Raw genomic sequence first — 24,796 nt, 5'->3', positions numbered from 1 at the left:
AAAAATAATTTTAATTTTAGTCTAAATTAATACAATAATTACAAGTTAAAATAAAATTATTAATTTATTTAATTATAAAATAAATAATACTTAAACAAAAATGTGTATTTTTATAATGTCTTTATCAAATTGTTACGTTTACTATATATTAATTATCACTCTTAAATTAGTAATTTAATATAATATTAAAAATCATGAATATAATAAATAAGTAGATAAATAAGATATTTTATTAATAAATTAAGATATATTTTAGTGTAGTATAAATTAATAAATAATTACAATAAATTAAAATTATTCATGCTGGGGTTCAGTTTTGAGAAAGTGGGCAACGAGAGGAGAGGGAAGCAATAGAGCGAACCTGAACAACGACAAGAGGTCAAGCGAGAGGGAGGGGAACAGTGGTGAGGTCAAGAGAAAAGGCAGGGCTAAACAACGGTGAGTTTAAGGACGAACCCTCCGAGGCCAAGAGTTAGGGCAAGGTGGAGTAGCGGTGGATGAAGAACAACACCCAAGCAAGAGAGAAGCAACACGACGAGAGGGCAAGAGGAAGGCTTCGAAGCTCACCAATCGACTGCAAAATGAGTGTTGAAAGAGAAGCATAGAGAAGAGCATCAAGAATGGGAAACAAAACACAGAACGTTGAGAGAAAGGGATGTAGAGAGCATCAAGAGACTGAACCCTCGGATTTCACTTTCACTCATTTTACATGAGAGCGAGTAAAAATGAATTACATAAGTCATTCACTTTCATTTTCACTTTCTTTTGGACTAACGATTTTGGATAAGTGATAGTACATTCAAATTCACTTTTACTTCTCTTCAGCGCATAACAAGGATATTTGATAATTGATATGGTAAATCTAAATAATTAATATTAAATTTTCTAGCAAGGATATTGGATAATTTATATTATATATCTAAATAATTAACATTAGACTTTTTAACTGGAACAAAGAGTGAAAAAATGGATAATAATTATTATGTTTTAATTAAAAATGAGATATATCAATTAATGAATTCACTGATCTGGATCCTTACGTGTCCATGGTGAAGATTCCCAGCTTACAACAATCAACTTCGGTGGAATCACTTTAAAACTCGGGCCGGCTGGACTCAGAAGTTGAATCAAGTCGCCCTTAAATGAGTTCGTGACTCGTGAAGACTCCAAACGAACATAATTGAGTTCACTCTTGACTCGAGCTAAAAAAAGGAGTGGAAGAGACTCGAGGGTGAATCAAAACCCCCCCTTCTCTCGGACCGGTCTCCTCTTGAACCTATAAAATTCTCTTTTACATTCGTAATAATTCATCCAACTCCACGTTCATCGTCTACCTTAATCTCAGTGCTTTCAGCTCAAGAACACAAGTCTGCGAGAGAAAGAACAGGTCAGAATAGAGAGAGAGAGAGAGGGATGGTCCCTCACGCTTCTCCCGCTTGACCAGAAAAAAATGCGCTCAGTTCTCTTCCAGAAATCCGCCATTATCTTCTGTTATTCCTATGACTGGCACAACGTTGTCTTGTTCATTCAACCGAGTACAATTATTTGTTCAAGTACAATTATCAGAAGTTACCTCATACTGATACGTGATATGCCTCAGATTGATATGTCTCCTGCAGAGGATTCAACTGTACTCTCTTAATTCTAAGCTTCTAGTTTTCGAAATTTTTAACGTAACATACCGACCGACAATACGGATCGGATAGTGAGAATCCGAGCCGCCGACTCACTGGGTTAGTGAAAACTCTCTGTTCAGACTATCGATTTCGATCTGTACTGATCAAACTCGTTTCTGTATAGTATCCAAAGCTTATTTCATATATATCATCACGGAGCAAGACATCTTTATCATCGGTTTCTGTATATGTATCCTTAGATCTTGATTGCTTTCTCTGTGATGGCTTCATTTCGGCGGCTTCACGATGAGCACAGGGCAATGTACATGGTGTGCACAGTAATCACTCACGCTGCCCAGAAACGCCCTGCAGTTCATGCATGTATAAAATAAATCCATCAAAGAACTGAAGGGAACTGAAGCTTCTCCCGATTCTCAAATCAAATATGAAACAAACCCAGTTTCAGTTTCCAAACTCGTTAATTAATTTTCCCTGAACAGTTCTCTTGTCGATCGAAGTGAAACAAAACTAGATCCGATATTCATGCTTAAACAGCTGGGTTTGTTTCGGTTTTGAGTTTATTGGTGATTCAGTAATTTGTTCCACAGGAGTAAAAAAACATTGAAAATCAGATATTGAATTGGGGAGACTAGGAATTGAAAGATCACCTCTTGATTTTGCCGAGACCACGGCTGCCGACGACGACAACGTCGGGCTGGATCTTGTCTGCGACTTCGCAAATCATCTCCTTTGGATCTCCGTGCACTATCAGAGACTCCAGTTTAACCTGCACACACTAATTTCAAGTAAATTGATTCAGTAAAACAAATAACGCCTACAGATCACTGAGAACTCGGAAGCCATGAGTGAATAATTAAAAGGGTAAGTAATGACTCACAGGCCTGCTTTTGTAAATAAGCTCTATTGCTCGAGCAATAACTCTCGCGGAATTCTCCTCCAATGCCTTCTTCATTGTGTCCACCATCGCAGTGGTCGCGTAGACGACTGGTTTCAGAAAAAGGAATTAAAAACTTTGGATTACAGAAATGCTCGATTAAAGCTTCTCACTGTACATTTTGCATTGAAGAGAAAACGGATGGAAGTGTAAAGATCGAGAGAGATGAGGAATAATACCAGGACCCGATGGATAAATAAAGTGTTGGAAGAGCTGCTGGACATGGAGGAGGACGAGGGTTCCAGACTGATTAGGAGATGGGGATTCGCCAGTGTTGAAGAGGTTGTCAAGGACCCATTGGAGAGCGTACAGACTTCCCTCGCTGTCATCGATCGCTACCAGAGCCTTCATTGTGCTTCTCTTCACCGCCGTCTCTACCCTGCCGGAAGTCGGCGGCGGTGAGGCCGGAGCGGTAGAGGTCGGGTCCAGGGTCGTCTCCATGGTCTGAAACTCCAGGAGTCGGAATTTTTATATAGCATTATTGGACGATATTGCCCACTTAGTGGGGCCCACTAACAGACTTTCCAGCGACATTTCACGGCTTGATCTTTTACATAAACAAATCTTAGCCGTTGATAAGTGAGCAAGAAAAACACCAAAGAGGTTTTGTGGTCACTTCACTAGTCCCATAAAGCGACATATCCACAATGTGCATGCATGGCGGCCTTTAAGCGTCAGAGTGACACGTGTAACGCAAGCTGGAATGACGGTTACACGAGTTGGAGGCCCCGCGTGGCGGTGCACGAGTGACGACAGAAGATACTTACGCGTTATGATGTACGGGTTTGCGATTTGTCCGATGTGAAACTAACGTGAGTCGATTCGTTTTTTAAATGGTTAGTTCGGCGAGTCTTGACTTGTAACGAGGGTTTTCCCACCCTGCCGGTTAGTCGGGACTTTCACAGGCTGGGTAGGGTCGGGTCATAGGTGTTGGACGAAATTGGACTGACCCAATCCGGATTTTAAAGATAGGTCCAATCCCAGTCCAACAACCTTATTGCGAATAAATATAAACTAAATTTAGTAGGTAACTTATAAGATATTTAATCAAAATGAATTATTTAAATAGTTATTTAAAACTTGTCTATAATTTATAGAACGTTTGCCAGTGAATTTCAATATACATAAATAACAACATTTGTTAGAAAATTTACCTATTTAAAACCTTAATTAGAAAAATTATAATTAGTATCATGTAAATAGTTTTCGATCATTAGTTTGTGTGCCCAATAAAAAATAAACCTTTAAAAATATTATATGACCGATCAAGTTTGCCTGAAGGCATTTGAACTGATACAAGCCACTTGGTTCTCGATCATTAGTTTGTGCACCTAATAAAAATTAAACCTTTAAAAATATTATTTGCTCGATCAAATTTGTCTAAAAGCATAAAAAATAGACTCTTGCACACTATCATATATTACAATAATATTATTATTATTATTATTATTATTATTATGATTATTATTATGTAGTTTAAAATATTAATGAATGAATTCACTAGTACTTTTAGAGTACAAGAGTGTTAAACCATATTTAGATAAACATTCAAATAATAATAATAAAATGATTTAACAGTCAGTACTTTAAAAGTACTAATAAAACTATTTATTAACATTTTCAACCACAAAATAACTAAACGTGGTCCATGTGATTGTATTCGAGAATTATGACAATTAATAATTAATATTGATTATTATTCACGATACAAAATAATAATATTTTATTTATCGATTTATTGCAATGAAGAGTAATATAAATTTAAAATATCGAAAGCAAATATCTTATTGTTCTCAATCATTGTTGTACTGATGGAACGACTGATTTATTAAAAATCAAGGATAACAAACAACGAATGGTCGTTACAATAGAACTCAATATCACATTCATTAATTTAATAAATAACATAATATTCAAATCGGGTATGAAATTAATTATCAAATCAGGATCAACCCATTGTGATTTAGTTGAATACTTTCAAATTTTGGATTTAGGCAACTCTCTCGTAAACTAAAAAGACGAGAAAAAACTTAATATTTTGAGTGTTTTTTTATCGTGAGTTCCAAAAGACTAACTACTACAAATCCTTAAGTTGGTTGATCGCATATTTTAATTTAAAAATTTGCTTAAAGTCATTTAAACAACTTAATATAATAAAAATCTTTGATACATATTAATATAGTATTAATGTATTAGAATGCCTAAAATTTAATTTAATACATCTAAATATATTTAATGTTTCGGGTTATGCGTATACGCGTAAATTTCTAGGTTACACCCACACCATTGGCCACATAGACACCCTTAGACTAAGCTTGTCAAGAAAGGGTAAAGGTTAATTTCGAACCCTTAGAAAAGATAATATGAGAATTTGATCATTATTATTTAAAAAAATAGTTAATAAAAATAAGATAATGATCAAATCCTCTTTTTTTAGAAATAATAATAATTTAATTATCATTTTACTTTTTTGTCCATGGGTTCTATTGCAAAATATCTCGTATATTTCGGATGACAATATGTAACATTAGGTAACATCACGTTTATGTAAGTCGTTTTATTCCTATACTCGGAGCTCTATTCGCATTCGGATCTTTGTCGGAATTTTGGTCCGAATTCCATGTAGATCGTGGGCTCCATTGGATCCTGAAAAGAGTCGAAAAGAAAGATGGATCAATCATTTATATGCTTTACTTCCTTCGTTAATTTTACAGTATCAAATCACAGAAGGAAGAAATTTCTAGAACTTCAGAAATCATCTTGAACAAAATTACAATAAGGGTATATGGGTCCCATTTTGTGGACTATTAGTTCGTAAAGCTACCGCCCAGTTGATGGGCCCTAATCGCCTTCTCGGCGATCCTCGTACCAACGGTTGGGATCTCCGGGGAAAGAATGCAAAGGGTCTACTTCAGAAATGGCGACCTGTTACTACTAGGAAAAGTCTTCTGCCAGTGGTTTTGAAACGCAAACTTGCAGACTCTCGCAGCAGCTGCTTTGCCTTTTTGATCTATACTGTAGTTACAGAAATGCCCCTAATCGAATTAAAACCCCGGGCTCTTTTCCGGAACCATTTTCCTTCCTTTTTTTTTTTTTTTTTTGTTCCCGGTGGGGTGTCTTATTGCGACGCCTGAAGGAAGCCCTTCTGCCTCTGCGCCTCTCCAATTGGTGCCACTTCTCGCTCCGATTTTGTCGATCGTTAGGCGCTTTTTCGTTCTACATCCATGACTATGATGACTCCCCCTCCCTTGGACGTATGGACGACCGACCTTTCTCGGACCGTTTCTGCTATTTTTTTGTTTAATCTTTCTGGGTGGAAACCTAGAAATCTATGTGCGCTTGTCTGTTGTACTCGTTTTATTGAGTTCTGGTGGAATTTTCTGATTCATTTCGGTTACTAGGGTTTCCCTCGCGATTCGGAGCTACCTGAATCGGGCTGCAATTTTGCAATCCGGTTGCTGGTGGGGTGTCGGTTCTAGGGTTTCGATTTCGTAGCGCCGTGGAGTTGTTTTTGCGAGATCTGAGGTCTGACTCGCGTTTCATTTTGCAGCAGGAGGACGACGAGATGCTGGTGCCGCATTCAGATTTCACTGACGGACCGCAGCCGATGGAAGGTAGAGCTCGTCTTTTCGTGGTTTCGTTGTTTCGTGGATTAATTGTGTCTGGAGTGTAAATTGGACTCACAGGGAATCACAGATTTAGTTCTGGATGAAATGGAGTTTTTTGGTGGATCAGAATTAGTCCTTCCAAGTGTTTTTGGAGTTATTCTTCGATGTTTGGATTCTTAACTGTTTTTATTTTCTGTACTTTGGTTCGGCAGTGACACAACCAGAACCTGCCAGTACGGTGGAGAATCAGCCAGTCGACGATCCTCCGTCATCGAGATTCACTTGGACGATTGAAAATTTTTCTAGGTTGAACACCAAAAAGCACTACTCGGACGTCTTCTTTGTCGGTGGTTATAAATGGTATGATGATCTTCTATTCCTTCTCGCGTTTGGACTCTGCTGGAGCTTTCAGTGTTAGATTTTCTGAAACTCGGAACCTCCGTTTGCTTTGGGTAGGCGAGTTCTGATTTTTCCCAAGGGAAATAATGTGGACCACCTATCTATGTACTTGGATGTCGCGGACTCGGCTCAGTTGCCTTATGGCTGGAGTAGATATGCACAGTTCAGCTTGGCGGTGATCAATCAAGTTCACCCTAAGTATACTATAAGAAAAGGTATTTTCTCAATCGTCTGTGTGGTTTTCCTGCGTGCTCCTTGTGTTCTGTAGTGCTTCACTGAAGCTATCATTTGAGGAAGAATTTTACTCGTCTCCTTGAGAGGTGTTGATTTCTGGAAACATGCTCGTTTACTGTTTGTTAACTATTTTTATATCTCTGATTTTTTCTCTTGGGTTTGAATGGACATTCTCATAATTTGATTGGTAATCATGAGTGATGTGCATAATGTAGACACACAGCACCAATTCAATGCGCGGGAAAGTGATTGGGGTTTCACTTCATTTATGCCTCTCAGCGAGCTTTATGACCCGTCTAGAGGATACCTTGTGAATGATACTTGTGTAGTTGAAGCTGAGGTTGCAGTGCGTAGGGTTGTGGATTACTGGACATACGATTCAAAAAAGGAAACAGGTTATGTTGGTTTGAAGAACCAAGGTGCAACCTGTTACATGAACTCTCTTCTTCAAACTTTGTACCATATCCCATATTTTCGTAAGGTTTGGATATGGTCCTTTTGATGTTTTATGTTTTTCATAATTGCCTTTTTGGTGTATTCGGTTGGGTTGACGTCACGATCATTATAAATTGAAAAGTGGACTCTCTGTCGGTTCGTGTCTTCCAGGCTGTGTACCATATGCCCACAACAGAGAATGATATGCCATCTGGGAGCATTCCGTTGGCTCTCCAGAGCTTGTTTTATAAGCTTCAGTATAGTGATAACAGCGTTGCGACAAAAGAGCTGACAAAATCATTTGGATGGGACACATATGATTCTTTCATGCAGCATGATGTTCAGGAGCTCAATCGGGTCCTTTGTGAAAAGCTTGAAGATAAAATGAAGGTTTTTGTTCTATCTGAAAGAGTTTAGCGGCACATGTCTGCTTTGAATCTTTAAGTGTTTATAACTTTTTGATATACTTTTGTTTTTGGTCTTAGGGGACTGTTGTGGAGGGAACAATTCAGCAGTTGTTTGAAGGTCATCATATGAACTACATTGAGTGCATCAATGTGGACTACAAATCTACCAGAAAGGAGTCTTTTTATGGTATTTTTCTTCTCAGGAAAAAAAATTAATTTGCAAAAGATTCTTGGCAATGTCACTCATTTTGACTATTTACTTTTTAATTCGACAGATCTTCAACTGGATGTGAAAGGTTGTCGTGATGTCTACGCGTCCTTTGACAAGTATGTTGAAGTTGAGCGTCTCGAAGGTGACAACAAGTATCATGCAGAACAGCACGGTTTGCAGGTCTGTCACCTCAGACATATGTTACTGAAAATTCATCTATGGCATTACTATTTAAATACTTAGCTTGTGGGCCTTCTATTTGTAGATCATGTCCGGTTGTGATACATTAATATTCTGGTTGGCTCATATGAGTCTGTCATGCCTCCTTGAATAGTTTCACAATTTGGCATGCCAGTTGTTGGTTGCTAGATTTGATATGGGTTAAATGACTATGAGATCTGGCTGCGAATGAAGCTGGTGACTATTTTAATTAAAATTTCTGAAATCCAGTAAGCTGATGGTTGCTCTTTTCATATGTATTTTAACTTTACTTTCTATTGTTGGATGGATTTTTGCTAGGCTAGTGGAACCTGCAAGCTAGTTTATCATCTGGGAGTTAATTAAGGCAGGTAGCATGTAATTATGACCTGGATAGGGAGCTTGTGCTCTTCATGGTCATAACATTTCTTTGTGTTCTTGTTAGCTTTCATCTTATGTTCTAATAACTATTTGAGAGCTAAATTTTGTGTTGTTTGCATGTCTTTGATAATTTTATTTCATATGAGACCAGTTATTAAAACATCTTTTCATTAGCAACAGATTTCAACAGGGTTTAATTATGGGCTCTATGACTGATTTCAGGATGCTAAAAAAGGTGTCCTGTTCATTGATTTCCCCCCTGTTTTGCAACTTCAACTTAAACGCTTCGAGTATGATTTCATGAGGGACACAATGGTGAAGGTTGGTATCAGAGGCCATCATTTAAAGAAAACTATGAGCTCTTTGTTATATTTGAGCTCTTTTAAAATGTTATTGTTGTTTGAGCACAGTCTGCTGGTCATTCTTCCCAACCTAGTTTTTTATCTGTTTTAATGTGAATGACCCATTTAGTCAACTGAATTTTGTCCATCTCTATCTATTTTCTCTTTTGGTTGAAGAATCTGCCAGTTTCTCCCCTTTTAACTTCCTGATAAAATTGATACATTAAAGTTCCTACAGAATTATTCTTTCCATCCATAGGAGCATATTATTCAAACCTTTTGAAGTGTATTTCTCTATTTTTCTTTTTAAAAATACTCTTTGTTAGAGAGGAGGAAAATTTATATTGCTTTTGAACATGAATTTTGTTTATTACTCTGGATTATTTACTTGTATATTTTCTTTCCTTGTGCAGATAAATGATCGATATGAGTTCCCATTGCAACTTGATCTTGACAGAGACAATCGGAAATATTTGTCTCCAGAAGCAGACACGAGAGTCCGCAATCTTTATACACTTCACAGGTATTATTCTTTTCGGGAATGAGTTTGGTAACAATTTTGAGAGCAAACAATGCCTTGTTTGATGCCTTAGCAAATATAAATGTTTTTACTTTCCTAAAAGCACCAGTGCTACTAGGGGAGCAATGGGACATAGGGATTGCTGAAGGGGGCCAGGTGCAGGCATGAGATTGTGATTGGACTGACTGCCTCTTTCGTAGATTTAATGCATAGATATTTGATCTTGTCAAAAGCTTATTTTGGTTGTGGTATTGATTCTAAAGAACACTGGTCTCTAAGAAATTTCTTTTAATTCAGCTTCCCTGTACTTTAAATTTATGGAAAATGTAACTATTTGACTGTGAATCTTTGAGGATTTATTGTGCTCATTGTTTCTAGACTCAATAACTGTCCAGGATTAGATCTATATCAGTATCTGTTAGGGCTGTAGAATGTGTTGAATGCTTGAACTATAGCCTATACTTGTCTGCTAAATGCATAGAAAGCTTTGACTGCTATGGGATGCTTTAAATGAAACTGATACCTGCATGAATGCTGAATGCATATAGATCTGCTTGCTGTTGTCGATGTTGCTTCTGATAAGAATGCATTGAGTATGTCAATTATGTTCATTGAAAGTGCAACATTCCTGCTTTCTGTAAGAAGCATTGGTTTTTTAGTCTAGAAAAATTTCTCCAAAGGCTCCGACTTGACAAATACTTTGTCAGAAATTAATGCAAACTCTTGCTCATGTTATTGTTATGTTCAACTTATCAACTAGTTTCTTTCCTCCCCTAGTATGACTGGAAATGACTGTCTTTTGTGCACGAGCTTTTAGGATTATTACTAAAGTAATGTTTTTTTCTGAGTGATTGGCAATATTTTCATTTTTTTTAATTTCTATTGCATGGTGAGGTTGTTAATTTATTGTGATCAGGAGCTTCCTTTAATTACATTTGTTTTTGTTTGTTTGCAGTGTTCTTGTTCACAGTGGTGGAGTGCATGGTGGACATTACTATGCTTTTATCAGGCCAACTCTCTCCGATCAGTGGTATGTTATATATTGTATTGAAATGGCCTCACACATTAAGAGCATGTTTCCACTATTAAACTTTTCATTTTTCATTTTGGTTAGTTATCTTTCGAGAATTTTTGGGCTTCCATTGGCTTGCTTTGATTATCTTACAACTGCTATCTTTTATATGACTTGACGAGTCCAGTATTAAAGTTATCTTTTCTTACAGGTTTAAGTTTGATGATGAAAGGGTAACTAAAGAAGATATGAAAAGAGCATTGGAGGAACAGTATGGCGGCGAAGAAGAGGTTAACAATATGCTCTCTCTCCAGCTCCCTCCTGTTGACATCCCTTAACTAAGAAATAAAAGACAGCTTATGATTCTTTTTTACTACATTCTTTTCTTCTTTTGAATGTTGTGTTTATTTTCTTTTTGTTTTGCTCAATAGTTGCCGCAGACCAATCCTGGATTCAATAATACCCCTTTTAAGTTTACAAAATATTCAAATGCATACATGCTTGTGTACATACGAGAAAGCGATAAGGAGAAGATAATTTGTAATGTGGATGAGAAGGATATTGCGGAACATCTTAGAGTAAGTTGATTCTTAGCCTTCAAAAGTGTGGTTTTTTGAAATTTGTATTTGTTATTTCATGAGACTTGTCGTTTCTGAAGACTTAGAGCTGAGCACGTTCCATATACAATTCCAGATAAGGTTGAGGAAAGAACAGGAAGAAAAGGAACACAAGAAGAAGGAGAAGGCAGAGGCACATCTTTATACCATTATAAAGGTCTGGTACTATTATCTTTTTCTTGCTTTCAGTAGTTGTGTACTGAGATTTCCAGTGAGGTTCCTTTAGTTGATGCATGACATTTGTCCAGGTTGCTCGAGATGAGGACCTTGCGGAGCAGATTGGAAAAGATATTTATTTTGATCTCGTTGACCATGACAAAGTTCGCAGTTTCCGAATTCAGAAGCAGATGCCTTTTAATCTCTTTAAGGTATCATTTTCTTGGTTCTAGTTCATTTGCCCTTATTTATTTCGTGCTAATATCTATTTTTACTTTCTTATTGACAAATTGCTCTGAGTCAAAGAAAGCGTAAGATATGTGTGGTTGTGCAGTATTTCAGCTTGTGTTATCTTGCTAATTTTTTGTTTTCCAAGTGGAGAACTTCTGCTTTAAAAGAAAGAGTTGCTTCGGAACTTTCTGGATTTTGGAATACATTTTTCTGTGTATCCTCACTGTGTCATACTCTTTTGCCTTTGTTTTTCATTGATTTTTTATGGTTATTTGCTGTTTCACTCCTTATTATCGTCATCATATCTCACATTTGTAATCTTTTGTTGCTTAGTAGGATGATCAAAGAGAATCTGTTCTTCCTCATAAGGAGTCTTTCATTTTTTGTTAGATTTCTTGTTACAATTTCCTTCCTGTATCTCTATATCTGTCATGCATTTCACATTAATTAATTTCAGTACCTTTCTGTTTTTGTGATGGTGGATTGTAGATGTGCTCAGCTAGTTCTGGACTGTGAAGTTGCAGCTGCTCATTGCAATATGGCTATCTTCAGTTTTCAGTTTCTGGTTGTTTGTTTCAATCTTTTTTCTAATTGAATTGTTAACAGGAGGAGGTGGCTAAAGAATTTAGTGTGCCTGTGCAATATCAACGCTTTTGGCTGTGGGCCAAGCGTCAAAATCATACATATCGGCCCAACAGGCCATTGACTCATCAGGAAGAAGCTCAGTCGGTATGTATTTTAAGTAGTTGCATTACTGGGTTTATTATTAAAAATGCAATTAGAGCTGGCTGGAGAAGATGCTTCTTTAAGTTTATAATAATTTTTTATTTCATTCATAGGTTGGTCAATTGAGGGAAGTATCAAACAAAGCTCATAATGCAGAACTGAAGTTGTTTCTTGAGGTGGAACTAGGACTGGTAAATGGATTTCTTCGGATACTTTTGAAAGTGTGTTAATTTTTGTTTGATGGACGGTGGCTGCTATCTTGTGAAAGTAAATATGTGGTGGAGCTTCCTTATTTCAGTAGTGAGCGGGTGCACTAATTTTTCTAGAATCGAAACTCTGTATCCATTATTATTCTCAAGTTACTTCAGCTTCCTTTCCATCTCATGAAGTTGAATAATTGCCCTGGCATCTCCTTGCAGCCAGGGTTTTTTTTTGGGTCTCTTCCCACTAGCTGCGTCCTTGTACTCCTTTTTTCTTACACCCTAATGCTAATGGTGCTGTAATGTTGTCAGAACAGAATAATCTTTGGGGTTATTTTGAATTTTTTTTTACTCAAAGGGTTCTAATTTGCTCTTCCTTTTCCCCTTTGTTGGGAATAAAAAAAGAGAATATGCAATAGAATATTCAGCTATCTTCACATAAACTAATACTACGGTATTGGTTTGACTGCAGGATACACACCCTCTTCCTCCACCTGACAAGACGAAAGAAGATATTTTACTGTTTTTTAAGCTTTATGATCCTGAGAAGGAAGAGCTCAGGTATTGATTGTGTTAATGCCTTCAAAATGGCTGCTGTGGTTGGGATTACGTATTGAAATCATGCTGTCTTTTCCTCTGGTGATCTCAGATATGTTGGAAGGCTTTTTGTCAAGGGTGGAGGGAAGCCTTCAGAGATTCTAACAAAGTTGAATGAGATGGCTGGTTTTCCTTCAAATGAAGAGATTGAACTTTATGAGGCATGCTTTCTGTCATTTTTCTGAACTTGGATACATTTTATTATATTTAATTCATTGTTCGAGTGGAAGCATGAAAAATAGCAAAGTAGGAGATGGATTTACTGCTGTCTTACCTTCTGTTGTATAACTATGTATGGTAGCAGCCTCTGTTGCTTTTATCTGTCTGTAGTAGTGGTTTTGTTTCATTCTTTTTTTCTGATTTGATTTTAACAGGAAATAAAGTTTGAACCAAGTGTCATGTGTGAGCACATTGACAAGAAGCTTACATTCAGATCAAGCCAAGTGAGTATCTAATACATGACCCGGGTTTCCTTTTCGGGGCTTATGGCCTTCTTAGTTCTTGCATTTCCAATTCTGGCTGCTAGGATGCCACATTTCCAAATATAACTTTGTACTTGACATGTAGTGGACAAATATGGTCTGACCTGCAGCATTTCTGTGAATTACACTTAAGATGACTATTTGTCCGTGATTTGCACTTTCTCTTTGTGAACATCAGAAAATCATATATGTGGGAGAATGAACCTTATTTTCTCCCTATGTTTTTTTCATTGGGCAGAAAAGAGTTTTCACATCTATAATCCTTCTCTCTTGGTGCCAGCGGTGCCTTCACTGAGGAGGGGAGGAGCTCTCATCCTCTACTTCCATGCCTCTACATGGGAAATGGGAGAGGCAGGCAACCTTCCCCATCATATCTGTTTCTATTGAATGGAAACAGGAAAATTAGGGGAGAGAGGGTGTCTCCTCTGTTATTGGCTTGATTGACAAAGGGGAAGGCGTCACATCTGTTTCTTAAGAATTATCTATCGGTTGAATAAAATAATAAGAATGACTTGTGTACCTTCATATTAACAAAGTTAGTAGAGTTCCATTCAATTATATTGAAAAAGCCATAGTTGGAATGCAACATCTAAGTTGCTGTAATTGGAAATATGGGATCTAAGAGCAATGCTTGGAACTTATTCCCATACTTGTGTGTGTATCTCGATCAAAGTCTCATGTGGTTTATTGATGCGCAGCTTGAAGATGGCGATATCATTTGTTTCCAAAAATCACCTGCAAGTGAAAGTGATAAGCAGTATCGCTATCCGGATGTGCCTCAATTTTTGGAATATGTGCATAATCGACAGGTATTCTTTTCATATTGCTTTTTTGTCTCTGCAAAAGATTTTGAGACTGTTTAATTCTAAACTATCGTGGATGATAGTTTTGTTGCATTTGATGTTCCATGTTATCCATTTTCACAAAAAGGTTTCATGTTATCACAGATCAACTGTGTCTAAATGCAGAAACCAATAGTTTAAGTTCTTAATGTTTGTGTTTGCATGAGGTTGAAACTGCAAAGTCCTTTTTGTATGCTGTTAGGCTTAGGATCAGCACAGAATTCTTTCTCAATGTTTGGCTTTTGGTGGCTGTTGGCTTGCATCCTGATATTTGAAGCTTTATAACGAGGTTATTACATTGAAAATCAACTTTTCATGCCCCCAGTTGTTGTGAAGTGTGAACTCTGCTGTGACCATAATATCTGCCACTAGGTTGCATATTCTGAAAACTAATACTTGGGGGGTGGTTCGTTTCTGGCATGTTGATTAGAAGCATCCATACATTATCACCCAACCCTACTTGAGCCAAAAATCTCATAGTAGAAACTCGTCCCTGTATGGCTGTTGATGAAAAAGGCTCAATCCACTGAAACAGCATTGTTTAACTTGATTAAATTTAGTATAGTTGTCAATTAGCATATGGTTTGTTACTATTGTCAGATACGGGAGAGAAAAGAAAAGAAAATGACAATGAAACTACTTGCGCAGTAGTTGGCATCAAATTAAGAAAAAATAAATAAAATTGAGGTAGAAAATATATTTTCACTTATAAGGCTTAGTCTCCAAAAAAAATGGGGATTAACTCTCTATTTCTTTTCTTTCCATTTTATCTCTAACCAGATGGGGCCTAAAGGTTGTAGTTATATTATTCTTCTTCTAATGCTTTAGTGAAAATACTTCTAGTATCTTCCTGTCATTTTTTTACCATCAACATAAAAAGATAACTCATAAAAGAAAATAACTTCTATGCCGTTTTGAGGTAAGAAGTTGTCATCTACTACAGCCTTTACTATCATTGAAGTGCACAGCTTTGCTTTTATCTCGACTAGAAACTCTCTCGTTTTGTACTCATGATTAAGTTCTATGATTGATGTTCATTGTAGGTTGTCCATTTCCGATCTTTGGAAAAACCCAAGGAAGATGATTTCTGTCTAGAGCTGTATGTATTTCAAAAAATTTGGTTCACATATTCTTTTCTCGCTTAGATTTTCCTTTAGATGGTCAAATATTATGTTGTCAGTTGAGTCTTCCCTGATTGTTATCTTTGTACTTCTGTATTTACATTACAGGTCAAAGCTTTTTACCTATGATGATGTTGTTGAGAGAGTTGCCCGTCAACTTGGTCTGGATGATCCTACTAAGATTAGACTCACATCTCACAATTGTTACTCCCAGCAACCTAAGCCTCAACCTATTAAATATCGTGGTGTAGAGCATCTGTCAGACATGCTGGTCCACTACAACCAGGTTTTGCATTGTTTTCCTTATTTGTTTTTCTAATGTATCTGCAACATGTTTAGACATTCTAACAAGGACTAGCTTGTGAAACAGACTTCAGATATCTTATATTATGAAGTACTGGACATCCCTCTGCCAGAATTGCAAGGCTTGAAAACTCTCAAAGTTGCTTTCCATCATGCCACAAAGGATGAAGTCAGTCCACTGATTGTGTTTATTATCTTTGGTGTTTTAGCTTTTGTGTTTGTTTTGGGTTGTCTCTAGATCTTTTCCGTTATTTGTTGCAGGTAGTAATTCACAGCATCAGATTGCCCAAGCAGAGCACTGTTGGGGATGTGATTAATGACTTGAAAACCAAGGTAATTTGGGTGATACTCTGATGCGGTCTTTACATTGTTAATGGGACTTCAAGAGGGGTTTCTAGTGTGTGGTCTCGGTTTCAAGTGTCACAGGGGTAAGGGGTTTTGGATGAGCCCAAAAGAAAAATCCTATTTCTTATGTATGGATGACTCTTCCAAGTTTTTGAGAATGTAATGGTAGCTGTATTTTCCTGTGCTGGTGGCATTCATGTCTTGACTAGTCGTCGCAATAGCTCTTTCATTTGCAAATCCTTTTATTAATTGCCATAAAAATTTATAATAATTACTTCTTCTTCTTTTATGTTTTTGCTTTGTACTTGCCTCTTACTTCTTAGAATTAGATCAAGAGTGAACCCCTATCATCTATTCATGTGTTCGTTGAAACAATACAAGGACTAATTTGAGTATGAGAAATTAGTGAACCTTTCTTCCTTTCCACCCATAACGGGAGGGAAATCCCTTTACCCTTTTTATTACTTTTACTTTTATTTCATTATATTAGATCAGGATGGAGTAAACATGATTGACATGAGGCCTCGAGCCTGGGCCTAATAAGTGTCTTGTGGACTCTTTATGCATCAATAACTGGAAGTAAGAGAATTTTTTGTTTGTTTTTTAGTCCCCTTGATCTGAAGTTCGTCTGCATTTTGTAACAGGTTGAATTGTCTCATCCTAATGCGGAGCTTCGATTGCTTGAGGTCTTCTATCATAAAATCTACAAGGTTTTCCTTTATTCTCTTCACAGGTTCTTGTAGGATTTTGTTTGTAGAAATTATTATCTTATCTTTATGAGTAGGGAGCTTTTTGAGCAATATGTCTATTAGCTAATAACTTATGGGTGTTTTTCTCTTCTAAATGCAATTTTGAAGCATGTGACATTGTTATGACATTGCCATTTTATCAGAAGTGATATGTTAATTAATGCCTATCAATTTGAACCTCAAACAAAATGGGAAAAAGGGAAAAATAAGAAGTAGAAATGTGCCCTTAATTTTTCACCAAATCATAAAATATCAATTGTGTAGTCGAATCAGGACAAAACCGGATTTACTCAGCCAGTCTAGGACCGATTCTCAAGTTTGATGTTTTGCGTTTCATTTTTACAGATCTTCCCCCCCAATGAGAAGATTGAAAACATCAATGATCAGTATTGGACACTTCGTGCAGAGGAGGTAAGATTTCCTCTTGTATCCATCTTATGAGCTGATTAGTGTCTAAAGTGGCTCTGAGGCTCTGCTAATTGCTGTAGATTCCAGAAGAAGAGAAAAACCTTGGTCCTCATGATCGTCTGATTCATGTGTACCACTTTACCAAAGATGCATCTCAAAATCAGATGGTAATAGGATATTCATTGTTTTAAACTAACTATTGACACCATGTTTGTGCTAAGTTGACTAGAATCCACTTTTGGTTTCAACAGCAGGTTCAGAATTTCGGTGAACCTTTCTTCTTGATCATCCGTGAGGGAGAAACTCTAGCTGAAGTGAAGGTGCGAATTCAGAAGAAATTGCAAGTTCCAGATGAGGAGTTTGCTAAGGTATATGATGGAAATCTCAATCATATTGTTATCATGTGAAATAGGTCTCTTATGTAGAGATACTGGGCTGTTTATGTGGACAGTAATGGTTGCATTATTTTGTCTGTTCCTATTTTGTTAGAAATGAACCATTTCTAGAACTAGTTTCGTCTTTTAAAGTGAGTGTATATTGTGTGTGCAAGTTTCCTAATCTTTTGGACGGTCTCTCTTAACCTTCTGCACAGTGGAAGTTTGCATTTCTATCACTAGGTCGCCCAGAATACCTGCAAGACTCTGATATAGTCTCTAGTCGTTTCCAGGTAAGCCTTGTTAGTTTTTTTATTGCAAGTCAGTATTCATATCTAAATTATAATGCAGTGATGGGAGTCATTTTACTCTTGTACGTTGCTTGCATACAGAGAAGGGATGTTTATGGGGCTTGGGAGCAGTACCTTGGTTTGGAGCATTCTGACAGTGCTCCGAAACGAGCCTATCCACCCAATCAGGTAGGTGGTGATTTCTGTAGTAATTTGTACTGTAGAGTGAAATAGTTGTGTCAAGTACTCTCTTTCTCATTGCCCAGTGCACCCATGGCCTATCTGATTGTGCTTGATCTCATCTGAGCAATCTAAAGCCTAAATTTTCCATGTTTGTTAATTTTGCACCACTTATAACTGTTGTAAGGGCTGAGTTCCAAGGTCAAAGATCCAACCTAAATATGGGCTTTTTCCCAAGACCTAGGTACAGGCTGCTCGCTTTGTAATTCTAGAAGAGAATCATTATATCCCTGCATTCTTCTTTTGCAGAACCGTCATACATTTGAGAAGCCTGTGAAAATCTACAACTAGCAACTGGCAAAGAACTTATGCGTCAGCGTTTGACTGAACCCTACTATTGCCTTTAATTTGCCTTCCTGTTCCAGTGGTGTGATATGTGAAGAATGGAGAACAAATGGAAGGCAAATACAGGGCATTGCTGAGAGAGATTTGTAGGGTTTGGTAATTGATATTGTTGCTAGTCTTCTTTTCTAGTAGTTGGGTGGGGAGAGAACATTTATCCGAGTGTGCTTGTGTCGTTTTTTTTTCTTTTCTTTTCTTATTATGTCAACCCCCGTCTCGAGCTTTCTATTCTGTTCTTTTCAACAAGAGCTGCCCCTTTTGGTGAGAAGTGTCTCACCTGCTTCTACTTCAACTCCAATGTAATTTAGTACATAAGAAGATTTTGAACTAGGGGATGTATACAGGGTATAGATGGTCTCTTTTTGACTTTTTTTTCTTTTTGGTTTTTCAGTCACACTTTTTGTTTATTCTAACTTCATGCTCAGGGGATGGGGGTTGTATAATGGTTGGCCATCACTAGCTGTTAAAGTTGTTTAGGAAATGAATTATGTATTACTTTCTTTTTAGCACCGCAGCTTCTAAGATTGCCGTCACAATGTCTTTACTATATGTCATTTACAGTCGTTCATTTTGGTATCTTTAAGCCTTTGAAATGGCACCAATTGCGTTATCAACTTCTGGATAAGGTTCTTAAAAACTCAACCGAGGAGCTGTCGCAGCTTGAACATGTTCGAGGGCCTCAAACATCTTGCTCGTCTCTACAGCTGATATGGAAGAATGAATCTGAGACTGGAGCTTAGCTGGGTAAAAAGGAACTGCGTAATCTCTTTCACCAAGTTCTTGTAGGGGTAACTCCAGATTCATGATCTGGTTCTATTATCTCATATAAACTGATAACTTATTAAATTGCAAAGAATATAGAAATATGTAGAAGTCTGTCATCGCCGGGTTGCAATTGGCAACCTGGTACAGTCAGTACCCAACATGGCACAATTTGCTCGTATCAATCAATTCGACTGCGAAGATCAATCTCCAAATCTGATCGGGAGTGTGAAATGTGAACTACATGGTTATTGTTTTCACTACTTGATGTAGTAAAAAGGCAGCATAAGGAATGCTAGCAACCAAAGACTGGATTGCTTAGATGGGCCATGTTTTTCAGGACTGACTGTTTATAACTTTATAAGCAATTGATCCATCAACACTCTCCACAAGAAGCCGGTTAAGTCTTAACAGCAGTAGCACACAAGACTTTCCCTTGGGACCTGCAGTGAAGCATCAACATCATTCAACTGCTCGGTGATAATAATATATTAAAAAAATAAGTATGGAAAACTGTTGCACACATAAGATATAATCTAGCACTATACTTCTTAACTGGATTGACAGCAGAATTAGTCCACCCAGCTAAATTTCATGCTAGAAGACTGGAGCTGACTGGAAAATTCCTACACTAACAGTTGGGCAACGAACAGCCTATAGACAGTCTTTTACAAATTTTTACTGATTCTATATCCACTACTATTGAATTTGCGATTGTTACTGTTAACATTGCCATATTTCCCATAAGAACATACTCTTAGCGTGACCCAATCCATGTAGCAGCTAGTTTTGCTCCGACAAGCATTATTTTCATTTTCAAATCCATTCAGCTCAAAGTGGCGTTGAGAGATTGGGCTAAAAGAAAGAGTTCTGAAGGATCATACCCAGTTTCATTGATGCAATCTCGCCTTGGTTGAGTAAGCATTCATCCTTCTGTTTACCTAGGTTATGCACAGCAATATTTACCTTTTCTACAACCTCCATCAAATCCTGCATGAGTGTGTCAGGATTACAGGTCAAAGACAAAAGAGAAACACAATGTCATTGGCTTACCAAATTTAAGACTTGTTGGAATACTTAGGTTGATCTTCTAATACTTTTCTACATTTACCTCAATAGGAGGAAGTCAACCATTAGTTTACATAAGAATATAGGGTAGGGCATTAGTTCTGACTGCCAGAGTTCATATGTCAGGTCGAGTTTCACTTACATCAGAGCTGGCCATTTAAGGCTTCAATTTGACTTTTTCCTTTTTAAGTTTTATCTTAAAACTTGTTTCCTAAGATCAGAGTGGGAGCTCAGTAATTCAATGCTGTTGAAAACTTACAATGTGAAAACTAATTCAATTACGGTACTTAGTTGGGAGATGTGAAGCAATTGTTGAAGTTGAATATGTAGAAATTAGTCATTGTTTATGCAACTCTTGCAAGATATCATAAATGGGATGGTGATGCTCTGCATTTTCAGAGAAGTAATGCAGTTAAGGTACCTCATGTAATGTTAGAATACAAAGAGAACATAATTGAGAATTAGAAAGAGAAAAGAAACTGGCAAGGTTCATGTTCAGAGCTTCATTCATCTGATTGAATTTGAAAAGTACCAGAAGTCCCATACCTCCCATGAAGCTAGAATCCTCAAGTGGAATGGGAGTTTGTCATACTCATCCTTGGATATCTCTATAATACCATTACCAATGCCTTGATCTAATTCAGTGCCATCTGTAAGCATATTTCCTTATGAGTACTGATAATTGCATGCAAATGTTTTTTAGAAAATATCTTCATTTCCTTGAGCTATTCTGTTAATAGAGTAATTGGGGGCTTTACCAATAGATTCCCTTGGGAACTGCTCTTCAGTATCTGCCATTGACAACACCATGACAGGAGCATTGATTGGAAATTCCTTCTGAAATTGTTTAGCCTCACAGCTGAATAGTAAGCATAGACGATAATAATGAGAGACCTATATCTAATTTGCGTGAAAGATGAAAAAGTGGATAAAAGCATAAACAGATTGACTTGAAGTCATAAAGCTAGAATTACAAACCTTACAGGCTTCTGAAAATAAATTCTGGGACTGGTAAGTTCACCATTATCTACATATAATGAAAACAACTAGTTATTTATGACATTTTGATGTGGCAGATGTGAATCTATTGTTTGCAACTGAAATATGCAAATATCGAGTTAAATAGTTGCTAAACAAGTTGTGAAAAATGAGAAGAAATAAGATCAACTGGAATTGGATACCAGTGTCATAACTTGTAGACAGGCTTAAGTCTACATGCTTTTCCATTAATGACTTTCTTTTTTTCAAGTATAAATGTGGTTCTTGATAAGTGTAAATTAAACAGGCAACGTAATGCAGCATGCTGAAGCTCACTGTCTGCAATTTGGAAACTAGTCAAGTGAAAGAAAAAATTAGAGGAATAGTTTGACAGACCTTCAGAGGCTAAAGTTGCAAGACAGGCTTCTGAAAGGCCAAGTTTCTGCAAATTCATGGTATCCTCGAGTCTGAAGAATGTTAAGTTCACAAAAGAAGCAACAAGAGATCCATGAAGCACCAAGGTGCATGACAATGCAATAATTCTATTTATGTCAGGAAGATTACTGCTTCCTCGACTACATTTAACCTGTTTGTCACTAAAGGAATTGTAGCAGAATGAAGCCAAAAAAAACTAAATCAGAACCAACAAATAGAACCTACTAGAGCTGTCATGATCATCTTGATAGCATGCCTATGGATTGAACACAATTGACAGAAAATTTCCAGTTTATAGAGTTGGTGAACACCAAGCACTATTCCCTCCTTTTTGGCATGTCTATGTGGCGTGTGAAACTGAAAACGTACTATTTCAAGTGATGTAAACCACGAGGGATTTGTTTCTAAACCGTAACATAAGTTTTTGGAACAGAAATTGTTGTAGAAAAGACCCGTTGGAATTTTGACTAGAACAGGAGCATAAAAGAATAAAATGTAGTTGTTAAGTAAGAAGTTTCGTTCGAGATTTCCTCTAAAAGAAACCAATTAAGAAAATATATCTAGTCATCCAGCTAGAGAGCATATAAAGGCGGAACACAAGAAATATCTGTCCTTTGGCAGCCTAATACAAGCCAAGCAAGGATGAAGAACCAATAGCATACTTTGAAAAGTATTTTAATGAAAACCAGGGATTAAGATACAGCAATTCGTCGTCCAGTCTTCTTTTCACAGAACTCAGCCCGGAAGCATAAGAGAAGTGGTCCATGCCACTGTCAGGACCTAGAAACTTTGAGTTTGCAGCAGTAGGAGTCTCTAAATTCATCACATCGCCGTCATTCTCCGTCTCAAACTCCGTGAAATCTAAGAGACACATGTCAATCATGCAATCCCATAAATAAATCTAGAACACATAAGCGAATGTAGCTGAAACGTTTCTTCACCAGGTTCATAACCGAATGTCCTGAGATGATTTTCGAGTTCCACAACGTCACTCAGGTTCTTCTTATACAGCTCATTACAGTGACCTAGAAGCTCTTCAAACGAGATGGTTCCAAAAGCCATCGACTCCAGAAAGTTGAGATCTGTACTTGCCGCCGAGATACGGCGATCGAGGCATTGTGTGAAAGTAGAAGACGCTGAATCTGTCAACATCTAAGAGAATGCTATTAAAAAAGGAATATGAATTTTTTGCTCGGGCAAAAACCTAATAGAGTAATACCAATTTCCTGACAAATGGAGAGCGATACTGGAACAGTTACCGAGAGGAATAGGTTGGCGAAGAACAGCTTCTTTTAGGACATTGCAGCTCGAAAGGAGCTGTTTGCAGAAGGAGTGAAGGTTCTTGCAGAAGGTGGAGACGGTATCATCCATGCCAAAATTCGAATTGCTGAGCCGCGAACTTGAATTCCTAATTCGGGTTACAGCTCTTTTTATTTAAAAGCCAGGGAAGGAAAAGGCGGGAAAATGGAAAATAAAATTACGGAACTACCCCTATATCTTATAAAGAAGAGGGTGCCTGCCTTCTGTGACCGTCTACGTCTCTTTTCCAGTTAAAAAAGAAAAAAGTCATTAAATAAAAAAATCCTACACTGCTTCTCTGCTTTCCTTCAGTTCCTTCTGCTCGATTGAAAGATCATTCTCAGCTTTTACGACAATTTCAACGTTATAGATTTTGGGGACGGATTCAGAAGTACCATTCAAGGTACTGGCTCTCAGATTTTTTTCCTGTATTTTATGTGATTTTTGTCAATTTCTTCTATTCCAATCTCTAATTCGGAAAATCACAAGTTTCTTTTTCTAATTTTATTAAAAAATGTATTTTAAAATTTTCTAATTGAAGGTTTAGATCTTTAATAATCTTGCTTCTTCTATGTTCTTCAATTCAGTAGCGACAAAAATGGAAGAGATCAAGGAGAAATAGCCGGATGAAGGTGTTCCTCAGACTTCGTATGGACCATAAATAGCTTCTCCAAGTTATTGGAATCGAAAATGGAAAAACTAGTCTCCGATGTCTTCTTTGCTGGCGGTTACAAGTGGTCTGACTGATCTTATCCCAAATCCTAGCTCTGTTTCTGAAAGGATGTTTGGCTCTTGATTTTGCGCAACCCTCTAATCCATGGCTTGTACTCTTCCCGAAGGGAAAGAATGCGGATTACATTTCTGTTTACTTAGGGGGGGTTAGTGCACATGACTCAGGACATGATCTTCATGTGTATTACGCAGTTCATGTCCTGATGTCGTTAGGGGGCGCCGAAATTCATGTCATGTACATGAATATACATGAATCACGAGTTCATGTCTCAAGAGTAACGGGCGGAAAGTGCTTTCCGCCCGATTTTGAGAATCATCTACATAACTCTCGCGCGGGTTCTCTCTCGGCGAGCGGGGCTGTCTCTCGGGGGGCTCTCTGCCGCACATCCTCTCTGTCGTTTCATTTCCACAACCCTCTCTCGGTGTTGCCGCAACCCTCTCTCGTTCGGGAGCCCTCTCTCGGTGTTGCCGCAACCCTCTTTCGTTCCGCAACCGTCTCTCGTTCCCGCAGCCCTCTCTCGGTGTTACCGCAGCCCTCTCTCGTTCCGTCGCCGGCCGTCGCCGTTGCCTACTAGCCCGTCCCCGTCGCCATCGTCGTTGCCCGCCGTCGTCGCTGGCCGTCGCCATCGTCGTTGCCCTTTGGCTCGCAGCTGAGGAAGACGACGATGGTTTAATTATTTTTATTTATAAAATAATTATTTTTATTTATAATTAATTATTTTTATTTATTTAATATATTTATTTTACCGTTACTATATTAAAATAGTGATTTAATAGTCATAATTAAAATATTGTTAAAATAAATATTTGATAAATTATTTTTGGCATAATTATCCGATTGCTATAGTTAATTAAACCAATAGTTTTAAATTTTGTGATAATATATTAATAATTAATAATACATAAAATATGTTATGTACAAATATATAGTGTGTTAAAGTTATGATTAAATCATTTTTTTCTCTTAAATTATTCATTTTTAGGTTAAAGTATATCATATGTTATTAATAAATTAATAACTCAACGTATTACTTTCGTTTTTGTTATTTATAATGTTATTTATTTATTATTTGTAATTAATCATGTAGTTATTTCATTGGCTCATGTAATTACCATATTAATGTACAATAAAATATCTAATTCAATTAATAAATATATTAATATATTTAATTATACATTAAA

General features: G+C 37.2%; 3 protein-coding genes across 7 annotated transcripts; 1 reads left to right on the top strand and 2 right to left on the bottom strand.

The window, feature by feature from the left end:
* Positions 1-1,802: 1,802 nt before the first annotated feature.
* LOC137949107 (universal stress protein A-like protein) lies at positions 1,803-2,984 on the bottom strand. The gene is made up of 4 exons (XM_068795381.1): positions 2,751-2,984; positions 2,515-2,621; positions 2,285-2,412; positions 1,803-1,982 (listed from the first exon to the last, which is right to left on the bottom strand). Exons 1-4 carry the CDS (start codon positions 2,920-2,922, stop codon positions 1,904-1,906), a joined length of 486 nt encoding a protein of 161 aa, XP_068651482.1. The 5' UTR covers positions 2,923-2,984; the 3' UTR covers positions 1,803-1,903.
* A 2,674-nt stretch (positions 2,985-5,658) lies between these two features.
* Positions 5,659-19,134, top strand: LOC137948959 (ubiquitin C-terminal hydrolase 12-like). Of its 5 annotated transcripts, none has more exons than XM_068795192.1 (32): positions 5,659-5,825; positions 6,125-6,185; positions 6,392-6,539; positions 6,636-6,793; positions 7,028-7,293; positions 7,419-7,637; positions 7,733-7,841; positions 7,930-8,045; positions 8,667-8,765; positions 9,199-9,308; positions 10,261-10,335; positions 10,529-10,607; positions 10,749-10,895; positions 11,011-11,091; positions 11,183-11,302; positions 11,928-12,050; positions 12,161-12,238; positions 12,720-12,808; positions 12,897-13,005; positions 13,219-13,287; positions 14,025-14,135; positions 15,212-15,267; positions 15,398-15,575; positions 15,660-15,761; positions 15,854-15,925; positions 16,582-16,647; positions 17,032-17,097; positions 17,175-17,261; positions 17,346-17,462; positions 17,687-17,761; positions 17,861-17,947; positions 18,967-19,134. In XM_068795192.1, exons 1-32 carry the CDS (start codon positions 5,796-5,798, stop codon positions 19,078-19,080), a joined length of 3,417 nt encoding a protein of 1,138 aa, XP_068651293.1. In that variant the 5' UTR covers positions 5,659-5,795; the 3' UTR covers positions 19,081-19,134. The 5 variants fall into 5 exon arrangements, with proteins under 5 accessions (XP_068651293.1, XP_068651294.1, XP_068651292.1 ...); XM_068795193.1 differs by having other exon boundaries at positions 6,122-6,185; positions 17,349-17,462; XM_068795191.1 differs by having other exon boundaries at positions 6,122-6,185.
* Positions 19,135-19,423: 289 nt separating this feature from the next.
* LOC137948960 (uncharacterized) lies at positions 19,424-22,966 on the bottom strand. The gene is made up of 9 exons (XM_068795196.1): positions 22,843-22,966; positions 22,525-22,725; positions 22,285-22,444; positions 21,545-21,615; positions 21,149-21,197; positions 20,929-21,029; positions 20,717-20,820; positions 19,987-20,092; positions 19,424-19,545 (listed from the first exon to the last, which is right to left on the bottom strand). Exons 1-9 carry the CDS (start codon positions 22,952-22,954, stop codon positions 19,439-19,441), a joined length of 1,011 nt encoding a protein of 336 aa, XP_068651297.1. The 5' UTR covers positions 22,955-22,966; the 3' UTR covers positions 19,424-19,438.
* Positions 22,967-24,796: the final 1,830 nt, after the last annotated feature.

This window comes from Aristolochia californica, unplaced genomic scaffold (genome assembly GCF_029961685.1).
Source record: "Aristolochia californica isolate CCGP_79_NKW_82.1479 unplaced genomic scaffold, dmAriCali1.0.hap1 SCAF_13, whole genome shotgun sequence".
Lineage (NCBI taxonomy): Eukaryota > Viridiplantae > Streptophyta > Magnoliopsida > Piperales > Aristolochiaceae > Aristolochia > Aristolochia californica.
The sequence above is the reverse complement of the archived record's forward strand: the minus strand, read 5'-3'. Positions and strand labels throughout refer to the sequence as shown.

Excerpts from the sequence above, each read along its gene's own strand:
- LOC137949107 (XM_068795381.1), bottom strand. The coding sequence starts at position 2,922 with ATGAAGGCTCTGGTAGCGATCGATGACAGCGAGGGAAGTCTGTACGCT. Across the intron at positions 2,622-2,750 it reads TATTTATCCATCGGGTCCTG|TCGTCTACGCGACCACTGCG; the intron begins GTATTATTCCTC and ends TTCTGAAACCAG. Across the intron at positions 2,413-2,514 it reads TTATTTACAAAAGCAGGCCT|TGTGTGCAGGTTAAACTGGA; the intron begins GTGAGTCATTAC and ends ACTTGAAATTAG.
- LOC137948959 (XM_068795191.1), top strand. The coding sequence starts at position 5,796 with ATGACTATGATGACTCCCCCTCCCTTGGAC. Across the intron at positions 8,046-8,666 it reads CAGAACAGCACGGTTTGCAG|GATGCTAAAAAAGGTGTCCT; the intron begins GTCTGTCACCTC and ends GACTGATTTCAG. Across the intron at positions 17,762-17,860 it reads TAGTCTCTAGTCGTTTCCAG|AGAAGGGATGTTTATGGGGC; the intron begins GTAAGCCTTGTT and ends GCTTGCATACAG.
- LOC137948960 (XM_068795196.1), bottom strand. The coding sequence starts at position 22,954 with ATGGATGATACCGTCTCCACCTTCTGCAAGAACCTTCACTCCTTCTGC. Across the intron at positions 20,821-20,928 it reads GTTCCCAAGGGAATCTATTG|ATGGCACTGAATTAGATCAA; the intron begins GTAAAGCCCCCA and ends ATATGCTTACAG. Across the intron at positions 19,546-19,986 it reads GATTGCATCAATGAAACTGG|GTCCCAAGGGAAAGTCTTGT; the intron begins GTATGATCCTTC and ends GCTTCACTGCAG.